The sequence below is a fragment of the Lates calcarifer genome, linkage group LG3 (genome assembly GCF_001640805.2).
Source record: "Lates calcarifer isolate ASB-BC8 linkage group LG3, TLL_Latcal_v3, whole genome shotgun sequence".
Taxonomy (NCBI): Eukaryota; Metazoa; Chordata; class Actinopteri; family Centropomidae; genus Lates; species Lates calcarifer.
The window spans coordinates 1,688,306-1,715,038 of record NC_066835.1 but is presented as its reverse complement, the minus strand read 5'-3'; the positions used below and the strand labels follow the sequence as shown (position 1 = coordinate 1,715,038).

At 40.3% G+C, this 26,733-nt stretch overlaps 1 protein-coding gene across 11 annotated transcripts in view; it reads right to left on the bottom strand.

The window, feature by feature from the left end:
- Positions 1–3,800: 3,800 nt before the first annotated feature.
- Positions 3,801–26,733, bottom strand: part of glcci1a (glucocorticoid induced 1a) — a 54,605-nt gene continuing 31,672 nt past the window's right edge. For 3 of the 11 annotated variants that reach the window (XM_051078768.1, XM_051078777.1, XM_051078791.1), the window contains 4 exons: positions 8,452–8,604; positions 8,080–8,290; positions 7,532–7,652; positions 3,801–7,442 (listed from right to left, as the gene is read on the bottom strand). In XM_051078768.1, coding sequence (XP_050934725.1) covers positions 7,127–7,442; positions 7,532–7,652; positions 8,080–8,290; positions 8,452–8,604 — 801 coding nt within the window. In that variant the 3' untranslated portion in view covers positions 3,801–7,126. Of the gene's footprint in view, positions 7,443–7,531; positions 7,653–8,079; positions 8,291–8,451; positions 8,605–10,050; positions 10,207–15,546; positions 15,637–22,515; positions 22,659–26,733 lie in introns of all 11 variants that reach the window. The other 8 variants (XM_051078772.1, XM_051078787.1, XM_051078770.1 and 5 more) reach the window with 8 other exon arrangements.

The window sequence follows — 26,733 nt, the reverse complement described above, 5'->3', positions numbered from 1 at the left end:
CATACACAGCACCTGACATCTAAAAAATGACTATGAATTTTGTGTAGATGTAGAATAATAATTCATTCTCCTCAATTTGAAATTAGATTCATGAAAACACTATTTGGATCACAGATTGCTCTGTTATGTATATGCAGTAATTTCATTTCATTTCTGCTATTAAATTTCAGGCTGCTTCATCTATAGATTCATCATCATTCTTTCTCTTTCTCCCAGAATTTGAGCTTCTCAGCAAAATGATCAAGCACGAGATCAGTGTTTTCTTATGTAACTACGTCATTATTCACACATAAATAAATAAATAAATAAGGCTCATGCTTGGTGTATTATATTAGCTACACTGACATCTTGTGGTGTGCACTGTGCCATGGCTTAGACACTGACTGAGAGGCAGAGCAGCAGGGATATCTGTGCACAATCACACTGCTGATATTTGTTATCTGTTGTTTTATTACTGTACAGAATTAGGGATGAGGATATTGCACTGCTATTAACCTGCTAAGTATTAGATCTGTTTATCTCTGATATGATGGATATAATGCAGTTTGATTTGTTACATATTAACAAATTGATGAAATTCTTCACACATTCATGCATACTGACAAGAATATATCCATCCACATGGATATCACACAATATTTTTTGACCAATACAAAGCCATAATTTCTGTAACTATGGCTCATTTTGTCATCACTTAACACACAAAACCAAAGGACATGCACACAACATGCAAACTTTTCATCCAAAACATTTTTAACTAAAAAAAAGAAGAAGGTATTTTTTGCATTAAAATCCTATAAACAAATATCAAATGAATTCCACTTTCTACAAACCAACTGAGGTGATAAATGGAAAATCACTAACATGTGCCTTTTGCATTATCAGTGTGCACGGCACAGCTGCTGTAAAGATTTATCATGGTACTCACATATAGATATGTAGGCCAAATTCATTACAAAACACTATAAAACATAAACACAAAGGGAATGTGTTTTACGGTATTTATATATTTCTTTTGGCATGGAGAAATCTCCCAGCAGTTACAGTAACTTTTTTCAAACATTTCATTTCATACTGAAAAACTACTCACATCATGTTTTTGCAGGTTAGGGTCAGGGTTAGGGTTAGACAGTTGTTCACCCCAGAGCAGGAGGAACACATCATAGACATGGTCAGAGCAGACAGTAGCATAACTCTGTGACAACTGAAACAGCATATCATTACTAATGTTCAGCAACGTTCACCCAGTGACCTTATCTGAACTGGACTGACTCCAGAAAAAACATCACCTACTCCTGAAGCAGTTATACTGGACACCATCTGAGCACAGCTCAGTGGAGTCAAACAACTGCCCTATGAATATGGTCAAGTAAGCTATACTAACCTCTCATTGTACAGTCATAACACAATACTGACTACTTCATGTCTGTTCACACAGTCATATAATACTGTAATGTTTTCTTTTGCCTGTTTCAAAGAGTGTTGGAGTAAGATGTTGCTGCAGTGGACCATGAGTTCCTTTACCCTGATGAAGCTGACTTGCCAACACACAGTGCAGAGGTAGGAACATCATAGGACACCGTGACATTGTCAGTGTCCCAAGGCAGCATGGTGGCAACATCACAATGTGTGCAGCCATTAGCCACTGCCACTGTGCTTTAGAGATGTACTTATTAATAACTCATAAACTATCAGGTCGTTGCTGAATCGTTCCTTGCTTATTTTGTGTACTATATTGTAAAGTGGTGAGTATGTCTTCCCCAGACTCAGGTCCTCTGCCTCTCAGAGGCCTGGGAGTTTGAGGGTTCACGCAGTATCGTGGCTGCACTCCTCTGGACACAGACCTCAGATGTTGTACCTAGAATCTGCTGGAATCATTCTCCCAGTTTGGGAGTCACAGCTCCTAATGCTCCTTTTACCAAGGGCACCACTAAGGACTTCATCATCCACAGCTTTTCTTGTGCTCCTTCTTTCTAATGTTACTGTGAGCTGGGACTATCACATCTATCACTTCTGCCCCTTCACAGCCACCACTATGTCTGGTTGGTTAGCCAGCAGCTGTTTGTCAGTCTGGAGCTTGCAGTACCACAGAATATTATCTGTGTTGTTCTCAACCACTTTTGATGGTGTGTCCCGTTGGGACTCGGGGACTTTTAATCCATACTCAGCACTGATGTTTATGTACATTTACATCTGACACCCTGCTTCTTACATGCTGGACTCTCACAGCCTTTGTGTCCAGCCTTTTATAACCACTGGTAGGATTTCTTAATGTCAGCCACTTCCTCTATCTGTCAATATTACATCCCATGGAAGGGCTTGGTCTTCCATGATATTTTCTACTCCTCCTCCTAAACATCCTCTGTCTTTTGCAGGCTGTGGTATTTTCAGCAGTTCATCCTTGGGGGTCCTGATATATTCATGGATGCTCCTTGTTTCATCCTGGATCGTGGCTCTGTCACTAACTAATACTCACCTTGTTTTCCACAGCCACAATGAGTTCTTGATGGTTATCAGTCCGCCTTGTGCTGCTAATATAATATCATCTTAGTTATAGATCTTTTAGGCCATCAGTTACATAGTTCTGCTACGTACGCTACCACATACTTCACCACCATCCAACTCACCATAATCATTACCTCAATATCCTTGTCTATTCATTTGTTGTACTTATTCCATGTTAGAATCAGTCTCCCAGTTTGGGAGTCACAGCTCCTAATACTCCTTTTACCACGAGCACCACTTAGGACTTCACCCTCCACATTGGTTCCAGTTGTTCTTTCAGGCTCTGGTACTCATATATCTGGTACCTCTCATTCTCACATCTTCTTGTAGAGAGTAGTTAATAAAATCATATATTCTTAGACCCAGTCATTGTGTGTGTGTGTTTACTTGAAATAGAGAAAAGAGATCCCTGGAGTCAGTACCACAAGTTCAGGTATCAAACCTTGATCTGATATCAAAATCAATATTCCCAATGGTGCCCTTTAAATAATTTTCTGGGAATTATTTGTGCAAATTCCCTACAAGTTACATGGACCTGAGGTGAATATGAGCGCAAATGGTTGTGTCTGTGTGTCAGCCCTGTCCAGTGTGCCCTGCCTCTCTTTCAGTGTCAGCTGGAATTGGCTCTAGTCCCCAACAACCCCCAAAGATGAGCATTTATAGCAAATGGTTGGATGGAAACACTAAAAGTCAAGACATATTTTTCATGGCTCCACATATTCTCTGTCTTGTGAATAATTTGCAACATTTTTTTTCCCCCGAAAGTCATATTCAGTATCATTGGAAACATTTGTCTACATCAGGGAGGGTGGAGGAAGGTCAAGAGGTTTATAGGAAATATGCTCTCTATTTGGTCAATCAGTGGTAAGTAGATGAGAAATGAGGAATACACCTTGTTTGGCAGTTCAGTGAGTGGGACTACACAGTCGGAGCTCTGGTTAAGAGCTTGGAAGGCTTCGTTTTTTTTTTTACATTAGCTGCTTCCAGTGCTCATGACTGCTCAACCTTGGAGTCCAACAGAATTTAATGCACTAGTGTCCTGTACCTAATTACCACTTGTGGCTGCAGAAGGTGCTGTTGCTCGGCATAAGTTTCATGGTCTCAATCAGTCGTGCTTTGTGTTTAGTGTAAGTCAGCAAATATTGGCCTGATGACACGCTAACCTAAGATGGAAAACATGCCTGTAAACATACCTGCTAAACATCTGCATGTTAAGAAATCATTCCTATGTCCAATGCTGTGTTATCAGTAGTGATGCTCACAGACCCCTTTACTGATGTACACATACTAAAAAGTGGACAAAACAACCAATAGTTTTTTTATTGCCATTGTGCATGAACTTTGACAACGCAGATTACACAAGGAGTATCATGTAGTGAGGTTATGAACACTCTGACCTGCCAGTGATGTGCTCTGGTCACTCTCAGTGCTGGTTTTGTATTGGTTGATGGCTTTAGCAAAGAACTACTTGCTGATCCAGCCCCCATTCTCAAAACCAAAGGAATGCAAGATGAGACACTTGAGTCAAAGAATGGACAACATCCGGAAGGACAACACCTTTTTTTCCTATTATTGCACACATCTAGTTTACCAATGCCGAGTATATATGGGACATTGGGAAAGCTATAGCTCTTGGTAAGGTGCTGAAATGTCTTTAAAAACCACAACACTGCATTGAGCCTCTTTAAAAGCCACGTAAATGCAAAATATGAATGCAACATCAATGCAGGGATTCCACAAGCACACCAGATATCAAAATAAACGTGGATTATGTTTCACTCTTGCAAATGGAAGTGGTGAATCATTTACACTTGGGCATGGTGATGCTCATTTAACAGCCTACAGGATGGTGTTTTGCACAGAGTACATGAGATCCTCAGAAGATTTTGTTGCTTGGTGGCAGCATCAGGATGCCTACAACACTTTGTATTAACAGACAGTGAGAGGAAGGCAGGCAGGTGTGATCCCTTTATCTGTGCATCAAACAGATGAAGTTGCTACTGTATATGCAACCAAACATCTCTTAGTACTGTAGCTAGTCTCTTAGCGATCAAATCAAAAGGCTGAGAGATATTTTAGGAATGAATCATCATCTATTTATGTCTTGAATTCTAAAATCTCATGGAATGTATTTAATGGAATAGCAGTTATGTGGATTATCAGAACAGTCTAGGTTTGGATATCAACTGAATGCAGACTGGGGGTAAAAGTTGTACAAACATTCATCTTGAGGCCAGACCTAACTTTTTGCTTGTACTAAACAGTTGCTACATCCACTGTAGGGGTTAGGGTTGGATAGCATACCTGATTACTTTCTGTTACCCACAGAAATGTGTTTGTACCAATGATTATAAAGATACTGTGAAGTACCAAAAGCAGGGATCAAATGTCTGATCAGATCTGTAGTTTCTATTCGTGCTTTGCTCAGATTTGAAACTGCATTCATTGATTTTTTTTTTGCCACTTGGGGGCAACAAAACAAACTATTTACCGAGGATGCTTAAAGTTGGCAGAGCTAATGACTTAGCACCTCTGTCGCTAGATTTATCAACTTTTCACTTTAGTGACTTCTTTCAAAAAGCACCTAGCGGTAAATCTAGTGACTCTCTGGACAAACCTTAGCTACCTTCTGTAGAATAGAGTCACTGGTCAGATGTCACAGTTATAAAATTTTAGCAGTGCAGACCAACAGCCTGGTTAACATGTAGTCTTAGTGGGCTGTGTTTCAGTCACTAGTTTGTACTTGTTCTGTTGTCTGACAACAGCAACAGAAAAACATGTACATGAGAACAGCTTTATTGGCAATTCCGCTGTGTTAAAATACTTAATATGTGAGCGCAGAGAGTAGGAGAGAAACAAACAAGTAAAGGGCTGGAACCAGCTGACACTGGGCAGAAGACAAATACGGTATGGTTACGTCATGGATATCTAGCGACATCAGTGACTTTTCATGCAGGCTTTAGCTACTTTCCATCAACTGTAATTGTTAATAGCAATTCCACAACAAGTTTCCATCCTCAATTTTTCACACTGACAATGAATGGTCCAACCATACACTCGGTACATCTGTCAGTCTGATTTTGTTGTTTTGTATTGGGTTGGATTGGCTATTAGACCCCTACAGGGAGATTTTTTTTTTGTTTTTCGAAATTCACAGATATTGATATGGTCCCCAGAAATCCATTATCAGATGGGCTGTAGTCTTGATTAAGTCAGGTTAAATTGCTTTGACTTGGGCTTTCACTTAACAAATAAGACAATTTCTTCCTCAGAAAAATGTTTGTACAACTACACCTCCAATCTGCAAATGTATAGAACCAAATACTTCAGTGTGATTTTCATGTGATGGCACTGCAGACTTGACCATTTCGTCCACTTGTTGATAGTCTCAAGAGAGCCAGTCACACATTGTCATCAGATTTAAATAACAGACTACCACTGTACGTCTTTCAAGTCTCTGTCCAGCATGCTTCCATCAGTATACACACAGCCACGTATGCCATCAGTCACAGTGTGTGTGGTCCGTACAGTATCCCACCACCAGTTGAAAAAGGCAACCAGGAGGGGATGCCCACTACTTTAACCCTTTACCCTCTGCAGCTCCTATCACAGGTCTAGACTCTGGAACAAAAAGGATTAATTTGTCTGGGAATGAGAAAAAACCAGGAATAAATGACAGTGAATCTGCTCTGCTTTTGTCAAGCTGCAGATATTTATATGGACATACATTCCAAATTACCTGAGTATAGACTCTGATTGTGAAATACCTGAAGCGAGGCCAGATGCAGACACTGTGCAACCAATTTGTGGCCATTTTGTATTTTTTTAGTCTTAGCCAAAATTATTTGCTCTTTGCATTTTTTAGACAGGGCTTAACAATATGACCTGGATAGTGTAAACATAATCCTGAATAGTACAGCTGTTTTTCCTGTTCAGTACATAACACAGCAATACACATTTTTGGATTTTTTTTTAAACAAGCATTTTTCTTATCTATATGCACTTATATATATATATATATATATATATATACACACACACACACATATATATATATATATATATGTGTATGTGTGTGTGTGTGTGTGTGTGTGTGTGTGTGCGCGCACGGACGCCTGTGTATATACGTACACACACACACACATATACCATATATATGTGTATATATATATATATACACATATACTGTATTTATGTATATATGTATAGAGAGAGCTTATTCATACTGTGATTGTTGAAACAGAACACAACACATAATTTAGTCAGAAATATACTACCAGTTTAAAATGCATGCCCACCCCCCCATCCAGAGTGCTCCATTCCTCCCACTGGTGCCTGCATACAGTAACCTTTAACCATCAGGTCCTTACCAACCCTACCAACAACAGCTCAGACATTATGCAGGAGAGAACATTAAGGTGGCGAGTCTTTGTGGTGGCGGTGGTGGTTAATCGGGACATTGTTGCTACGTCATGCAGAGATAGAAGGGGATGGAGGGGGTCAGCACAGAGAGTCGGAGACTCCCCTGGCAGAACAGAGGGAGGTGTTGTGGGACAGTTAGTGGTGATAGTCGGTGGTCGCTAGCGTGGATCCCGGAGCCAGAGGCCAGCTCTGCTCAGGTCTAGCTGATGGCCGGGCTGTCTGTCTGGGCGTCTGCAGTCTCTGAGGGCGAGCTGGGCTCCTCCGGAGGGTCGTCTGTGCTGGTGCTCGTGGAGACCTGAGAGGGAGCGCCGTAGAATGGTGTGGCCCCCTGGGGCTCTGAGCCGGGGCCTGCCTCCACGTTGTCCTCGTCCTCCTCAGGCTCTGAGGCTGGGGTGAGGTGCAGGGAGCCGGGGAGTTTGACGGGGCAGAATGCCGAACCTGTTGGGATGAAGTTGACCTTGTTTTTGTCGGGGCAGGAGAAGAGGGGGACTGATGCCGATGTGGACTGCCTCGAGCTGCAGAGAAACATAGGTGGTGTCAGTGAGGATCACACATTGCTTAGACAGCAGAGAGATGTTCATTCAACACAAGCATCAGTCTTTACCTCATCTCCTCAAAAGCTTTAATCTTCTCACAGCCCTCTGGTGGCTCTCGCTTGAACATGTAGCTGTTGTTGGGTTTGGGTGAAGAGGCGAACTTGGGCAATGGTGAGCTGCTTCCGCTGTCTATGAACAGAGATAAAGGGTAGATACCGGCTTCAGAGTGCTGCAAATAAGGGATTTCAAGAAAGTAAATGGGAAATGATCCTTATTTTGTGTCTAAAAAGAAACATAATCTTGTCAAGTAAGTTTTACATTAGAAAAGCAATCTCATACTGAGTACTGGGTACAACTGCTTACAGTATGTAGTCTATTAAAGTAAAAATTACAAACCAACTGTTATGGAATATAAAATGGAAAATATGGACAACACATATGCCAATTCAGACTGTCCTGGGTTTCATTTCATGCACTCCTTTCTAAAATTGCAGAGCTTTCAAGGATCCACTAGAAACATGTGGTCACAACTGGTAGAACAACACAAACTCAGTGACCCCAGGGGTCAGTTTTGTTTGTCTTTCATGACGATGCTTCAACAGTTGATGTTCTTTACCTTTATCACGGTCGTACAGTAGGTCCTCTGTGGAGTAGGGGCTGCCGTCATGTGATCCTGGTGGGCAAGCTGGCGAGGGACAGGGCGACAGGCTGGAGCAACTGCTGGACCGGCCTGGGGCTGAGGGAGTCTGGGTGTCCACGCTGCGGCTGCTGCTGCTGCGCTGCTGGGGAGGGAAGGGTGCTCGTCGCCCGTCAGGAACCTCCAGGGACTGCAGAGTCCGAGACGAGACAGACAGCAGGAGAACAGAATACTAATGACAACTGAGACAAAGCAAACCAGTACAAGAACTGGACTAATAAACAGGTTTACTAGTACAGTGGGTTGATCACAGTTTGTCTCAGTATGAACTGAGATGACACAGAGCCCCACCTTGAGCTCCTCCTTCTCTCCATTGTCTTTGATGAAGACCTTCTCCAGCTCATGGTTGATGCCCTCCATGCTGCTGGGCACCCTTGAGATGGAGGGCTTTGGCACTGTGATGTTGGACAGCGGCATCTGGGCCGACTTCGACATGGAAAAGTGCTGCAGTGCACACACACATTAAGTTTATGGAGCTGTCCTTGTTAGGACATTACATTGGTTTCCATTCATTGTGGACAGCCTAACCCAAACCCCATACTAACCAAATTATGTCTAACTGTACAGTGTCTCCTGACATGATTCAACGAGGCAAATTTTGTGGGATCATCTGAGCTCAGAGGGTTTCAGAACATAACCAAAGAGCAGCCCATATGTTCTCTTCCTTGCCATTCTTACTTCATCTGGTACCTGAACACAGCCCTCGTTTCAGCTGCCAGCTGTTGCAGAGGTCTGACAGTTCATTCGCAGCAAAATGGAAAGTCAAGTCGAAAGGTTTGAAAAAGGTTTTCCAGGATCAGGGAGAATCCTGATTTCTATCAGTGAATCTTACCACAGCCTGATGTCATTTATCTAATGTAATGCTGACAATAATTAGTCTTCAAAGAGGTAACATAAATAACATAAATTCAACTTTCTCTCAACCTGATGACCCTAGTCTGACTTGGAAGTGTGAGTGAAAGTACCTGGCCTATTGTAATACACACTGATCAGCCACAACCAAAAACCACTGACAGGTCAAGTGGATAACATCTATCATCGCAGTACAATGCCACGTTCTGCTGGGGAACCATGGGTCCTGGCATTTATCTGGATGTTACCTGACATGTACCACCCACCTAAACACTAACACAGACCAAGCTCACACCCCTAATGGCACCAGCACTCCTCAATAGCAGGTCCTCCCCCAGTAGGACAGTGCCCCCGCTAACACTGCAAAAACCGTTCAGGAATGGCTCAAGGAACACGACAAAGAGCCCAAGGTGTTGACCTGGCCTCTGAACTCCCTAGATCCCAAACTGACTGAGCATCTGTGGGACCTGCTAAGATTATGTAGGTCCCCCTCACACCACCAAAACAGCTCTAACCCGTCGGGGCATTGACATGAGGCCTCTTAGAGTGTTCTACGGAGTCTGGTGTCGGATGCAGGATCAGATTGGTATCGGGGGGTGTTTAGACACTTGGGCTCTTTCTTTCTCGAGCCATGTCTGAGCAGTTTTTGAGGTGTGGCGGTTGCTTGTTTTGCTGGGATAGGATCCTGCGACTGGGGAAGAACAGCGGGAGAAGAACATAGCATAACACAGGTTCCATATAAAATGTAAGGTGATGCCAGTAATACAGTAGTAGTAATAATAACAGTAATAAGTAACGTATTAACTGCTAATGTAGCAATAAAACTAATAGCAATATAAGTAATTTCTAATTAGAGCAGCAGGTGTTGAGTGGAGTTGTAGGAGCAGCAGGAGGCTTGTCATCACTCCACCTGTGGTTTAAATATTGTGACTGATCGGTCTAAGTGTGGTGCTTTGAAAAAACTTTGATTACATACTAATGTTTTCAAATAAGTGAATTTAAATAACACTGACATCAGATTTTCCGGCAATACCCTACCTGAATGTGGCTGGCTGTGGAGGTGTGGTTGGTAGTGCTGGTGAGGGTGGTGTGGGTGATGATGTTGCACTGGATGGGGGACGGTGGATCTTTGTCTTTACTGTGGCGTCCTCCTTGTTTACTGCGCTGGAGATGCTGCCGAAGCTTCGCAATCTGCTGGAATCGAACAGGAGATGGGGGGGGAGCAGGTAAACGTTATGCAGGCAGGTGGACCAGAGAGTCACCACATATCATAGTTCTATTCAATACTGTGCTCTGGCAGATCTCATTATAGCGTTCCCACATTTCAACAGTTACTTTAATATTATGTTACAATGTCGTCATAACTGAGAGAAAGTGTTATCATAACTGTCACAAACAAATTCCAGACCATCTTGCTGGGATGGGATCACACACAGCTGTGACACCTGTCAACATGTTGAAGCTCTGACCCATGAGTTCTCAGTAGTAATTATTAACTGTAGTATTCATTACTAATGACAGGCATCGCAGCTGCTGTGATCCCATCACTACACGGTCTGCAGTTTTACCTAATGTTTGAGAGTGCACATGAATGACTGAAACTGGGATACAGTGACCCATGACTACGGCTGGATACCGAACTTCGGTTCTTTTATGGCACCAAAAGATGCCTTATCTTTCGGTGCCAAGGAGTTAATCACATGATCAAGATCTGATAATGCTGCCAGTGATTGGCTGTAATATTGCACGCAGTAGAAGCATGCAGGAAAAATACTTATGTGGTTATGCCCACAGACGGGGTTCATGTGTATCTGTGTTGTGAACTACAGCGTGTGTGTCAAAGTGGCTTAAAAAAATGCCACAGAGGTCAAAAGTATGTCTCCATTTTAACAAGACTGATGCCATATGCAATATTTCCAAAAAGGGCATTGTTGCTAAGGCCGGCAACAAAACCAATTTAATGAAGCATTTGAACGAGAGACACTAACTTGTCACTTGTTTGCAACTGTTTTTTTGCACTAAAAAATATTTGTTGTTTACTTTTTATGTTAGAAAACTGCTTTGAGTGGAAAACTCAAGATGTGTGCTGTAATGTGCTGTAATGTGTGATGTAATTTTCTTTTTGTTGGAATTGATTTTATAAAACTGGTACTGAAAAAAGTGACATTCAGGAACTGGTATCTGAGTCAAGGGATCGGTATCGGTACCAGTATCAAAAATTTTTGAACGATACCCAGCTCTACCCATGACCTAAAATGTACATCAGGCAGTGTTAACATCTGCTAAACCTAATTACAGTTGTAGCTGTTCACGTCTGTAACTATCTGTGTATTTGGCCACGTGTCTGGCAGAGAGCCACAGGAACTCACTTGTACGTCAGTACTCCAGAACATGTTCAAACATGTTCCCTCACACAATTCTGACACTGGCCCTCTACACAGTTACAGTTCCACAGTAGTGTTGTAAGTTTGTGTTTCCCTTTCAGCCTTCACTCAGGCCATGCACTCCTGAGGTTTTCTGCAACAGATGTGCAACCAGTCTGTATAACACAAATACAGTTAAGGCTGTCATATGTGACTGCAGGGAGTTGACAAAAGTATGTAAAGTGTCAGCTCAACAGTTTTTCTTTCATAGCAGTGCTATGTATTAGTAAGATATACAAATAGGTATCCAAAGGAGAACAGATGCAATATGCAACTGGTGCAAAACTAAAATATCAGACCTTCAGACTGAAGCTGCAATGACTGTGTTTCCCCTTTATCTGACACTGATCTGAACAATTAATGGATTCATTAAAAAAACAAAAAAATTTAAAAGAATTACAATTAGCTTTGAGCCCAGTACAGAATGTTTCTGATTCTCATTTTCAATAACCACACTGTAACTATATGTTGTTATTATATGACCGTAGTCCACATTTAGGTGATGTGCTGACCCCTGACACCAGCTGTATGTACAGAATGAAGACAATGAGATCCTACTGGAAGCTAGTCTGGCCTTTGAGCTCAGATTAGATAATATTGTGTTGCGTTCGCTATGAAAATGCTAACGACAGTGACAGTTTGGATCATAACTGGGATTTGATGAAACAAGGAGTACTGCCACTGTGGCAGCTTTAACACATTCTTGCTGGACTGTGGGAAACTACTCAATACTCTGATGTTATGGAGAGCCAAAGTAAAGATTCTGGGGTCTGGCTTCTCTTCCGGAACATAAACTTGTTCAACAGTATGCTGTGCAGCTCACCACAATTGTTTAGATGGGGATGGTGAACTAAAAAAATGATGTAACTTCACAATTATAGGATAATGATGATTGCCAAAATGAGACTTTACAGTTACACATGTAGAGAACAGTCAAGGAGTTAACATACTTACTCAGTGTCAGTTACATGGCAATATCTATCTAAAGATTGCTAACATTAACACTGTTGATTCAGACAGGTCTCTAATAAGAGCAGGACACTGACAGCCAAACAGTGTGAACTTTTCAGACAGCACAGATTATAGCTAAAAAGTTAACTTCATAAATATGAGCAAAACCAAGTTACAATGATGACAGTACCCATCCTGTCGCAGGAGGAGTATTCTGGTTCTAACAGTAAATTCTGTAGTAGATTAATTTACCCTTGACTATAGATAGTACACTGCAGGGAGATGTTGCACATTGAAACTGGACCAGTGAAACTGTCAGTGACATGTTTCATAATACCACAGGCCAATGAGTTCTTTGAAATTACTCACATGCCTTCAGCAGCTACTCTGTCAGAATTTTAATAGAAGAACCGAAGAACAGGGGTTTGAATAAAGAAGACTTCAAAAGACTGCAAGTAACAACTACACTGACAAACACTTTATTAGGAACACCTGTATGTACAGCACCTCACACCTTGAGGCAGATGGGCTATAACAACAGAAAACCACGTTAGGTTCAGCTCCTGTCAGCTAAGAACAGAAATCCAAGGCTGTGGTGGACACAGGCTCACCAGAACTGAACAGCTAAAGGCTGGAAACATCAACAGCATGAATCTATGGATCTAACCTGCCTTGTGTTAACAGATGCAATGCTGTGAGTAATGTTTTCTAAGCATAGTCTAGGCCCCTTAATACCAATCAATCATGATTTGAATTTATAGCCACGATTTCCCACGATAACGCACCATGTCACAAAGCAAATGCCATCTCAAACTGGTTTCATGAACATGACAGTGAGCTCAGTCACCAGGAGACTGGCAGCATGAATGTGCCGATGACAAATGAGCAGAAATAATATCTTTGATCGTGGCAACGTGGAGCAGAGTCTCAAGGAATGTTTCCAACATGTTGTGGAATCAATGCCACTGAGAATTAGTACTGGAATGGTGTTCAATCAAATATTGTGTACTTGCGCTTCACTTAAGTATTTCCATTTTGTGCTATTTCATACTTTTACTCCACTACATTTCAGAGGTAAAATATTACACTGTTCTATTGCGCTACATTTATCTGACAGCTGGAGTTACAGGTTACTTTAAGAGAGAGATTTACCACCCAACTGTAGTTAGAAACTAGCCTGTACTCAAGTAGCTAATTACAGTAAAATGCCAATTACATGTGTAAAATATCAGTAATAATTATACAATGATGTAATATCACAGGAGCCATTTTCCTGTATTAACTTAGTTATATAGTTAATACATACTTTTTTCATATAGTGACATTTTAGATGCAGGATGCAGAACAAATCTAACATACAGAGAGGCAGGTATAAAATATAAATACACTGCATTGCTGGTAAAAACTACAACATTACCCGACTCTCACCCCGATTCTCACACCTAGCTCACATGTTAGTGGCTCCCAACTAAAACTTGTTTTTTTTTAAACCAAAACAAGATTTGCTTTGACTCAAAAACAAACAAAAAAAAATCCATCCCCTCTTCTTCCTTGCACCTTGTCTATTGACATCCGTGCAATCTGTGACAGTGCTTGTCCTCCTCTGCAGCCCTGTAACTCAGTAATGTGTCTGTGCACACATTAGTTAGGGCTGAGCTGTCATCTGCCCAGCCCTTATTGTTCTCTTTGCTGCAGGAGGCAGAGAGGAGCCAGCTGGGGCTTGGCTGACCATAAATTGCAGCAGGTTATAGCCAGTGCAAAGAGAGGAAGCGGGTAGTTACAAGTATTATCTGTATCAGTAGGGTGGAGCTGAGAGTGCCATGCATAGTGCAGCTGAGTGCAGCCTCAGAGGATGCGAGTGTGTCACTGTCATACAGCCACATGTACCACAACTGTTCTGTCTCACAGGAGGGTGTACAACCTGAAGAAAATGTCAGTAACAGCAGCTGCACTGCACTTGATTCACTATTGTTTCATTTCTGCATAGAAAACCTGTAGGTCTCATACTTTCTCAAGAATGTCATGTCATTGTCAACAATGCCACTGAGATGACAACTTGGATAAAAAACAAGTTTCACCACCTACTCTATGCTAAGACTTCCACATGAAGTGTGATAGTTGTGGCTATCAATGATAATTATCTCATGATGTCATACCACATTCCAACTTATCGATGATCCCACATACAAAATATTAAAAAATAAATAAAAGAATGACATCTCACTAAGGGTGCACTGACTTTTGTTGCAGGTAATTCTTTCATTTTAGTTTAGTCAAACACTTCTGTTTTTTTAAATGAACTGTCTTGACTCCTCTTAGACTTTGAATGGACAGGATTTTTAATTATTATAATACACAGCCAGCATTAGCATTTACAGCTGTTTACTGAACAGTCTCAAAGAGGCATTGTGAATTCAGCATCAAACTTCATTCCTTTACTTGCCAAGAGCTCTCTGCAGACTGTTAGACGTACTCTAACCAGTTGTATCGTAAACGAAACAATGGCTTAAGTTCTTGGCAAGTGACCATCACCACCACCTACTTCAGGCAAAAACCACATTCAGTGGCTTAAATGATTTCAGACAAATAGCCCCTTTAACACTTTAGTGGCATTGACCAGGGTGTATTCAGTTTTGCTGTAAGAGTCACATTGTACTTTCCAGTTTTTCCAGTTTTTACTGAAATTTAAGCAGTTTAAGTGAAGTGCTAAATGGCACAAGGTTAGCAGTGCCTGAGATAAAATGAGGTCACCAAAACTGAAATACTGAGTACATTTCATATACAGCAACTCACGAACCCTCTGTCTGTACAAAGCTAGTGTTAGAACAAACTTACACGTTTTGTGAGTTGATCAACACGTAAAACTATCCAAACTATGGATAGTGTGTAAGGTGGACCAGTGTGCAGTCTGGACCTCCCAAGTTCATATATTTATACATGAGAAAAAAGTTTTCAGTACTTAATGCCATATTCCTTTAATGCATGTGCTGTGCCATGCCTCTGTAAGCATACTTAAATATCTTTCTAAAAGGAAAACGACAGTAGGTTTCTGGGAAACTTTAGTTTGTGGAACCTTGCACAGAACCAAAATACAGTCCTGTGGCTCAGACAAAGGTTTGGCCTGAATGCGTATGTGTTTGTGTTCATGTTAGTGCCATGCCTCTTTGAGGTGGTCGGCGCTGCCCCACGAAGCAGAGCGCTGGTGGGTGCTCCTCTTCTCTCCTCTTTCGTCACTCCAACATCCAGGAGTCTGAAAAGAACATCGCAGCTACGTATCACTATCTGTATACCTCCTCTCAAACGCAGAGGCAATTGAAAGTGATTTACTTAAGCAAAGAAAAGCATTAAAAAACAATAAGCAATAAAAACCTGAATAAATTGTATTTTGGTCCCTTATCATTGAATGATTAATAAACCAGCAGCAGAACAAATCTTTTCTTTAGGTAACAGGTAGCTGGTTTGAAGATCTAAGTGATGTGTTCTCCGAGTTTAGCAGCACTCTGAATGAGCTGAAGGTATTTAAGGGTCTTTTTCAGAAGACCAGATAAGAGACCATTACAACAGTCCACCCTGCTGGAGATGAAGGCATGAATACCTTTCTCAGAGTCTTGTCTGTACACATGACCTCTAACTCTCAATTTGTTTGAGGACAAAAAATGTTGATTTAGATATTGCTGCTGAAGCTCAAATAAGACACCAATATTTCTAACTCGGGTTTTCATCTCTAGCTTTGGAATTGAGCTGTAACTTTCATTCTTTCCTTTGTGTTGCCAAAGACAATGATTTCTGGTTTGTTTTCATTCACCTGAAGGAAATGGAATTGTACCCAGCTACTTACTTGCTCTAGATACACTGACAGAGTGAGCCCAGAGGACCATAGAGACTTGGTGAAAGAGCTAAGTAAGCCTGGGTGTCATCTGCATAACTGTTATAAGCAATGTTATTTTCATGTACAATTTGACCCTGGAGGTGGCGTGCACAATGGCTAAGAACTGAACCCTGATCAGTTCAGATTTACGATCACCAATGGAAACATGTTAAACAACATACGCACCATGACCTTTAAATGACCGTTCTAAATACTTACAATTTACATCTCTCATTTATAATTTGCCCATTTCTATTGAGTTATAATTACATTGTAAATGTAAAAAGATGATTAAAGCCTTTGTGTGTTTCAGCAATGGATTACATTGTGATAAACTAACAGAAGCAGCATAGCGAGACTCATATGTATACATACTCACAGACACATCCTTCAGTGAAAGGTGAGCTGAGCTCTGTGACTCTCTCTGTGACAGAGAGAGCACTACAGTGAACTCATTCAAGCACTCACATATTCAACCCTCCCTGTCTTCTCTCCAACACCCAGAGGAAACTGAACTGCTGTCTTGGTCATCTTAATGTGTCCAACTGAAAGGGCCATTTGTTTATTTTCAACAGCTTTTACAAGAGACTCCCTTCTTATTCTGTCTTCCTCTGTCACCCTGTCTTGGTGAGGATGAGGAAGATGAGGCCACCCAGAGCTGAGAGCACAGACATAGAGAGACACTCTTGACATGGTCACTGACTGATCTGAGATTTGGATTCTGCAACGACTGAACTCATTTTTTAACAGCAGGACTTCCAGGCAAGGCACAAGTAGGAGTATCCTTCGGTCTATGATTTCTATGTGGATTTATTACCACTATCACTGGAAAAGTCATTTGCACTGATTCCATGAGTGTGTGAATGACTTCTGTGCATTCAAATTTCACACACTGCTTATGCTGCCTCCAAAAACACAATTTATAATACAGTCCAGAAGGACACACAACATACAAGTCAGACAAACCAAACCCAAGTCAACCATACTATTTACACCACTTACATGAAAGATGCCTATGAGAGCAGTCCTGAAATGTCTGTATTGTAATTCCATACTCCACTGTGAAATTGTGAACATACAATAACACATACAAATATACACATAATTGCACATAAAAGTTGTGCTGCATCTGAATACAGCTGTAGCTGGTGAGCTAAATGATATCATTACTTATGACGATGATAGTGAAGCTACAAAAAAACAAACAAACAAACAAACAAACAAAAACCAAACAAAACAAACAAACAAAAAACAGATGCTTCCTTTAGGAAGTACAGTGAATACTGAACTGTTTTCCAGTTTTCCCTGTATTTTCAGTTATTGGTCTCTTATATTTTAGATTTTGTATTTATTGCGTATGATTAATATACTATAATGTAATATTAGTTTGTCAATGTAAAACAGTATAAATTATTACAGAATTATAAAAAGAAACACCAAAGCAGAAATACTTTAAATAATTAAAAACCTTGTGTACTGATAGCAGTGATTTAACAGGGATAAACAGAAGTTATACACATCATCCATCCATTATCTATATATACTGCTTATTCTTAAGGGTCACAGGGTGCTGGAGCCTATCCCAGCTGACACTGGGGAGAGGTGGTGTAGAGAGAGACATCTCAAAGAGTTTAGATATTCATCAGTCCAATCAGACAAGATGTCTATAAACAGAGATAATTCAGTTCTGTGGATACTCTCCCTATCATTACTCCAAATACAAAATGCAGGATGATCAGTGAGGTAAAAAAAAAAAAAAAAAGATTCTCAGAGTAACAGCTATAGGCTTAAAGGAATCATTGGAGCTAATTAAAATCTCTGTTCAAGAGTCTATCATATGGAGCATAGTGTCCTCAAAAAAATGCTGTATGCCAAAAGTTTGCCAAAGAGCAGTGTGACACTCCAGAATGCAACTAAGTAAATGTTTAATGGACTGATGAAACTAAGGCTGAATTAGTTGGGAAGAACATGCAGAACTGTATGGTGTAAAGCAGGCACTGTATACCAACATGGAAATATCCCAGAGGTGAGAGTGGAGGGAACATCATGATTTGGGGTTGCTTTGCTGCCTCTAGGCCTGGACAGCTCACCACCATCAAGGAGGAATGTGTAATGACTGACAGAAGGCTGTTTGCACCAGACATCCTAAGAATATGTCTGAGCTGATGCAGTCCTAACACACCCATTGCACCATGAATGTGTAGTAGGTGTGCTCTGACTTTTTCTTGCCACTGTAAAAATAAATGCCTGTTTTACAAGAGCCAAAAATATTGATTATGATAATCACATAATCTCTAGCAAGAATGGTACAAATATTGAAAACATATGTGTATATGAGTATCTTGGAATTTGGGTTGATGAGAAGGTGACTAAACTGCATATCAAGGAAAACTAGAATTACCACCCCGCTGCTGAAGGCCCCTGCTAACCAGACCAGATGCAGTGTGAATTCTTGAGTTATGGCCAGAAAACATGTTTTGTGTGGTCACAGTGACCTTGACCTTTGACCACCAAATCAGTTAACCTTTGAGCCCAAGTGAACGTTTGTACCAAGCTGAAGAAATTCCCTCAATTCCTTACTGAGATATTGTGTTCACAGAGGCGTAAAAATTGGTTTCTTCTATAGAAATAAAATATCTTTTCCTCTTCCTCTTGCACTGTAGAAGGATGCTTATTGAGGCAGCTCTCCTGTCAGTCTTCACTTAAGATGATATTTTATACATGCATGCTTCAGCTGTAACTCTGACGCCCTGGATGCTGTTTATCACTCTGAACTAGGATTTATTACTTACAATACTCATCATTGTGAGGTGTGAGAGACACTGGGTTTTATTTATATATAAGGCCCTTAATAGCGTTGCACCCCTTACATTACTTCATTATTCTCTTCTGATGTGGGGCTCTTATTGGATACACTCAAATGATTGGATTACGTTGCAGGTGCTGGCTTTACTTGGAATATCCACTTTTTTGCATTGTGCACCTGCAACCTGGAATAACAAGCAGAATAATTTTTATGCTTAAGAATATTTTCTCTTTTTTTCATCTTATTTCACTAGCTGTACTTGTTTTAGCTGATTAATTGAAATTATAATTGCTCTCTTTATTTGTAAGGTTTTTATAATTTTACTAATTTGGCTGTTTATAACTATCTATCACACACTATTCAACTTTCACAAGTTTCTTATTTTTGTTTATCTTTTACTTGACTATACTGTAAATGAGGTCTCTACCTCAATGTATTTCTGAGGTAAATAAATGATTGATCAATAGAACTGTTAGGAACACTACAGTCACATATACTGCTGCATTGCACCATGCCATCATTGTGGTTTGTGCCATGCAGTGGTTAGCAAGGAGCCAGTGGACAACAGCTCTGACACAGACACTGCCCATCTGGCCCCTCTACATATGTCTGGCTTATGCTTACATGACCAGGCCACGCCCCCTGGAAATGTAACAAGAAATGTGAGATCAGCCTGATATCTGCAGGCAGCAGAAACAGACTGGATAAATTAGAACAGACTGTTGACTCGACTTCACAGCCTCACATCTCATAGCCAAAGATAATATCTCTTCACCAAACATAAACTGAGCGAGCAGAGTTCCAGAGTTGATATCAGATTATTTGAATAAAAATCGAGAGTAATTAGAAAATCCCTCTGATTGGACTCTGTTGAACTGTCATTGGCCAATCTGTCTCAGGTGTAAAGACAGGGTTAAAATTTGTACATGTAATTTCAATGTTATACACAGTAGTCTGGGAACAAACTTAACTTAACCTAATCCTTCTTTGTAAATACAGTATGTAAAGAAGATAGCATTGTAATAATGTTAACATCTAGTGTGTTTTAGTTAGGGGGTTGATTAAGAGTTGAAAGTACAGGCAGGCTGATGACTGATGAATTATAAACCTATGCAAGGAGCACACACGTAGACTCTCACAGTCATGCCTTTGTGTCACTTCAGGGTTCAATAATACATGGTCAACTAAGAGCAAAGAGATCTCCTGTCTTTTGAAGCTCCACTGATGCGTAGGAGGTAAATGTCACACAACCTGGAAGAAACAGGATGTATAGAGTGGAGCGTGGGGGGGACATCTGAGGCTGAACAGCATGAGAGGATCACAGGGTAGGAAGGTGTTGGCACAAATTAATGTCAAGAATTATTTCTACTACGGCCGAAGAAGTAAAATGATACCAATATTTTACAGTCAGAGCTATGTTGAAGTAAGGCCATGGACATGAAGTGGAATCCTCAGTAAACATTCTTTATCCAGAGCTGGTAGATGTGTGACCTTTAGAGACTGATAGTGGTGACTCATACAGTCACTCAGGTTGCAGATGTTGAAACTGTATATGATAACAAAGATCCTCCACTTATGGCCCTATGGTACAGCTCTCTAGTCCTTAGATTTAGAATCAGGTCTTATGTAAGTGAAATAATGACTAGTCATGACTGGAAACTTCAGAGGTAACTACACTGAATAATTGACGTTGAATAATAAACTTCTATTAATTATGTCAGAGATTTGGTGGGTTATGCTAGAAAGCTAATGTAGCCAGGAGCCTTTATCCTTACATAGCAATGAAAGGTAGGCTACAGAGGTCTGGTGAGCTCACTTCTTTCCAACTTTCTAAACCCCCAGATTTTATTCAGACTTACAGTCTTCAGCCAAAACTCACACTGACTCAAATGACATGACGTGAGGACTTCACACAGCTGCCGCTGGAGATCCAAAAGGTTTAATACAATGTTTTCATTATATACAGTAGCATTCTAACATGTGTTAACACACTTTGATGTGTAAAACTGATGTAGTTTCACTTGATCTAAACCACTCTCAACAGGGCTCTAGCAGAATCAGAGTGTGCACATTGTGTTGCTATGTCCTGTTTAAATGTTTTTTTATTTTATTAGACAAATATCTCAAAACTGCTGCTAAATTAAACAAAATCTGATAACAGCAAGACTTGGTACTGCTAATATTGTGCAAGAGATGTCCTGACTTTTCAGCTATTCAGCTACTGACCATCAGCCTCAGCTATTCTCTGTGTTTAATGCAAATGTTAGCATAACGACAAGCTAGCCTAAGATTGGGTACAAACATGATTAAAGGTAAATCCAACATTAACCTTTTATCGGGCATTCATTGAAATACTTGGAAATTCAAAATTTCAACCCTAGAGTGTCATAGCAGGGCACAACAAGACTTTTTTACTTTTGTGACATTTTTGAAAATATTCAATTTTCATGTAGAAAATCAAGATCATTGAAGTTACCATATGTGGTTCCTTGCCCGTCTAGGTTAAAAAAATTCTAAAAGGTCTATATATAAAGAAAATACAAAAACACATATAAAGTTAAAGGAACATTATTTTTAACACGTTCCATTGAACATAAATAACACACATATATCTATATATAACATAAATAACAAATTATATATAAATATAACTAGAACTAGCAGCTGTGGCTCAGGCATATATATATATATATATATAATATTGATTCTCACTGGGCCACGTAGCGACGCCATTTGGATGTCTGCGAAGTTACCATATATAGTCACTTAAGTGTCTTAGTAAAGTGTTGGGTCATCAAGAGCCACCAGAACTGCTTCAGTGCACCTTGGCATTAATTCGACAAGTCTCTGCAACTCTACTGGAGGAATAAAACACCATTCTTCCCAAAGATATTCTGTCATTTTGTGTTTTAATAATGGTGGTGGAGAGCACTGTCCAATACACGGGTGCAAAATCTCCCATAGGTGTTCAGCTGGGTTGAGATCTGGTGACTATAAAGGCCATAGCATATGATTCATATCATTTTCATACTTATTTCATTAAACCATTCAGTGATGCCACATGTCCTGTGGATGGAGGCATTGTTATCCTGTTTCTCCACTAATTTTTCAGGTTTGCCTTTGGTGTCACTGAACATCAGCATAATAGCATTGTCACTGAGCATGTTAGCATTTAGCTCAAATCACTTCTGAGCCTGCGTGCAGCCTCAAAGAGTTGCTAGAGAGTCTGTACACTGTTGAATTTAGTTAATATAAGAACCAATGCCAAACCTATGTAATCCAAACCAGTATCATCAGCGAACTCCTTAAATAAAAGACATCAAGCTCAGAACTGCAATAAATGAATACACCCACCTTCACTTCTGTCAACAAAATGCCATATGACTTCATCTCTGTGGGTAAGCGAGTGCAGCAGGACACATGGTGTGAAAAGGCAGTGTGTGGGTTGTGCTTACCTGTGTGGATTTATCTTTCATACAATATGTGTAGAGCACATGGGGGTCACGAGGCCACTGTCCGGTGAGGTAGGGCCCAGTGATAGTGCCCAAGGAGGAAATCTGCCCAACACTGCACACCTGCTGTGACTTTGTCCTTTCAACTGCACAAAAACACAAGAGAGAGACAGAAGAATGTCACTTCTACATAACAGAAACACTTGTAGTGACCGAGTTATCACCTGAATCTGCAGCCAAGTCATTTTCTGCTTAAGGTCACTGATAAACCCAGAACATACTAACCCCTAGCAGTACTAAGGAAGTAGAGTAAGGCTTGTGAGTTCCTTGACAGTGCATCTTTCTGTGCAGTATTAATACCTGAAAAAGTAATATTTACAGTACACCCTACTTGCCTTCTAATCTTACACTGGGCCCATATTTATTTCAACACCATTGAGGATATAAACGATACACATCAGGCCTTTTGAAAATGAATGCAGAAACCTGAAATGAAAACTGGCTGCTACACAATCTACCACAAAGCTGACCAAACAGGAAAGGTTTCCAAAAACTGCATTCTTGAATCATCCAATGAGACAACAATGAGACAACTCTATAATTTACTGTATGCATGCAGCAAGCATGTTCTGAGTGGTTGAATTAAATTCCTTTGAACAATCACCCTCGTTTAATTGTGGGCAGGTTAATTTCAATATTAGTGTTAAACAATGCAGGAAAATCATGAGCTAAAACTAAAAATGCTCACTACTGCAGAAAAGAAGTTTTCCTTTAAATAAATACGAATACAGTTCCAGTCACTGATAGCACTGTCAGTACAGGAATGATGCTCTGAGGGCAAATGTATGATGACCACATCTACCAACCCTGAGCATGTTCATACATGATGCCTCATCTGGCCAATGTTGTAATCTGCTGTCTTGGCATTTGATCCAATAATAGAGAATCCTATTAAACAAGGTAGAGAGCCAGATCATTTGCTATAAAGTTACCAGATTACAGGCACACTTGAGGGACTAAATTACACTTGGCTGTGATCTGTCAACTATGTTAAGTAGCCCGACAAGGTACCAAAGAGTTATATCATAGGAGGAATAACTCCTCCTCCATGCAGTCTTCATCTGCTAAGTACATTTCTATACCTATACTTTACTGACTTAGCACAGAGCACCCTGGCCCTCCATGACAACTGCCCTTAATAGATCAGCAAATATTCTGTCATGAAGAAAAAGGTGAGTAAATAACTTAACAGATTTTTTTTGTGTTTTAGGAGTTGTCTTGAAGTGGCACTACATACTGGAGAGTAAATAAAGAAATGTTTCATTTTTTAGTAGAAATGAATTATTATTAATGACAGGAAATGATAATTGGCTGTAACATAACTTGAGTACATATTAATAATATATATACATTTTTTAATCAATTTGAAAATGAAACCAGGGGCTAATACAAATTAGCTGGAGGTGTTCAGCAGCTACAACAGTAATACTGATAGTTCACTACTATAACATGTCATATATATATAGTAATGATCAGTCAGAGTGACCAAAGCAGTACTTTAACAATAATACTTTAACTACATTGCTTTGCCCACAGAAATCCATAACTGTTAATGGAGTGGAAATTTCCATGCATGCAATCAGAGACCCAGCTCACCCCCCACAGAAAGTGGGCTGATGAAGGGATTCTCCAACCACCATGCATTCGATCAACAACAGTGTTTAAGCTCAGCAAAGACGGTTGGACATCTCAAAAGTTCACTGGAGGTGCCTGGCCAAGCAAAATAATATTTCACCCACTTTTATATCAGACGTTGTTGTTGCCTGTTGTGGTCTACACAATATATGTGAAATTAACAACAAACACTTCTTGCTAGAATGGAGCACTGAGGCAACCCAATCTCCATGAGCCTGACAGAGTTGCTCAAAATGTCCATGAATGCAATTATGTCCATTGTATGATGACATGACAAGAGAAACCTGAGGAGTCAGGTAAAGATGTTTTATTGTCTAAAAATGGCATGCAAAGAAAAAGGACATAACAAAAGAGAAAGTAAACAACAAATAACTATTTACAAGGAATAACATTATTTAACTGCACAAATAACACAGCTGCACCGATGAACATGTACACAAGTACACACTTAAGTATAAAACAAGGTATTAATAACTGTACAAATAACCCAGCTGCTAGAGGAAGCAGGAGAGAAATGAGTCATATGTGTTGTCACTGTGGTGGAGGTTGTTACTATTGCATGGTGGCAGGGAAAATGCTGCGTCTGGGCTGCAGGAGTCACATGCTGTGGTCCAGTAGCTGGCAGGTGTGCTCTCAGGTCCTGCAGAAGTGAGGCCTGACTCTGCATCTCACACTCTCTCGAAATATGTTGCCCAAGACATTCCTCTGCTTTCTGAAACTGCTCCTCATGGGGCCCTTTGTCTCTCCATTCAAAGGTGATCCCTCTCCTCATCTTCATAGTCCATTCGCCAGCAACAGGTCCTTGATTTCCGATGTCACCACCTGGGCTTTCATTGATTTCCCTTTTCAGTCAGCAGGTTTTCCAGAGAACAGAACACAAGCAACATTAGCAAGATGGCTTGTTATTGGCGAATACACTCGTAAAACACGGACATGTTAATCACGGACAAAAATAAGTTTTCACCTGGTCAATTGCGAGGTGCAGATTAGCGATTTTTACTCTCCAGTGTCAGCACTGCTACTGCAGGAGGGGAGATGCATGAGACACTGGAACAGGCTTCTTCATGTTGCTCAGTAGAGCAGAGTGGGCTGGTCCCCCAAATGGAAAGGCATGAGTCAAAATACCAGTTTTTTTTTCAGTTAGCTTCACCTGTGCCTTGACCTGAGATTTTGAAGCTTTTTTACCAGCCTTTCTAAAATCAGGCCACCCATTACGGTCTCTGTTATTTGGCAGGTGATTTCATCCTCTGCTTTGAGGGTAAGGAGCTCCTGGACCTCGCTGTCTCCCCAGTTTGCAGACATTTTCAGGTGATAGCACCTTGACTCCTGTGGCTTAATTGCTAACTGTTTCTTCAGAGATGTTTAGATCCCCCAGTGGCAAGTGGCGCACAGAGCAAATCATCAAAACATCACAGACCTGTCTAACAATGCCAGCTCTCCCTTTTACACAGATGTTGATTCAGCCTGTGACGACCTTCACTGCCGGTTTAACAGTGTAACAGCATCCCATTTCATGTCTGCACAATTTTATATAGAACAGGCTGAATAAAAGGGGCTTATGATTGAGAGCTACAGAAATTACATAAAGCCATGACTGAGAGCACAACATCTGCTTATTTTAAAATATAACCTGTATATGTGGTATACTATGACTGGTTATACAGTGCTGAGACAGTGGCTTAATGTGGACTTGACATAGTAATTAATAGTTAAAATATTTGTAAAATGCTGGGGTATCGTGTTTAGAACCTGTCTGATCATCTCTCCTTGGTGATGTTGCTTTGTTGTTAGAACTCTGAAATTAACTTGGTGAGCACAATGTTATATCTGACAGGACTGATGGTCAAAAATGTAAAACTATGACCCAGACTGTATAAATCATACCTGTGCTTAAAAATATTTCTAGCACCAGTTACAAAGCCAAAAAAAACTACATTCTAAAACCATCTTTACTTTTAAACTTTGTAATGGAGGATGAAAATTATCAAAAAATCCCAGTGACTGTGAAGTATGTCAGCATTTCATTGGTTAGATAAGGTCTGCAATACTTACTGCCATAATCTCACTAATCACTAATTATTGGCCAAACAACATGTTTTTGATATTTTAAGAACAGCTGTGACCCTTGCCAGCCTGAACATATATGTTCAGACAAAATAGATCAAACTGAACCACTAGTTCCTGTCATTTGATGTGTGCTAACATGACTTTCTCATGACAGATCATCACACACACACTGATGAACAAAACACACACATTTTGGTTTGGAGTACTGTGCTATGTGAAATATTTCATCAGGAACTGAAATGAATTTGGCATACCAAAGAATCTGCCTATAGTACAAGCTATTGACACTTGTGCTACTTGCCAGTGGTGACTGAAAAAGTATGCCAAAAAGAGGTTTTAGCATTGACTTAGCATGTGTTGTAATTTTTGGAATAAGCTGGGTTACACAATAATACCATACCAGTGCTACTATACATACAGTAATTGTATGAATTGAGCTCAGCTGTTCACAATATTTTA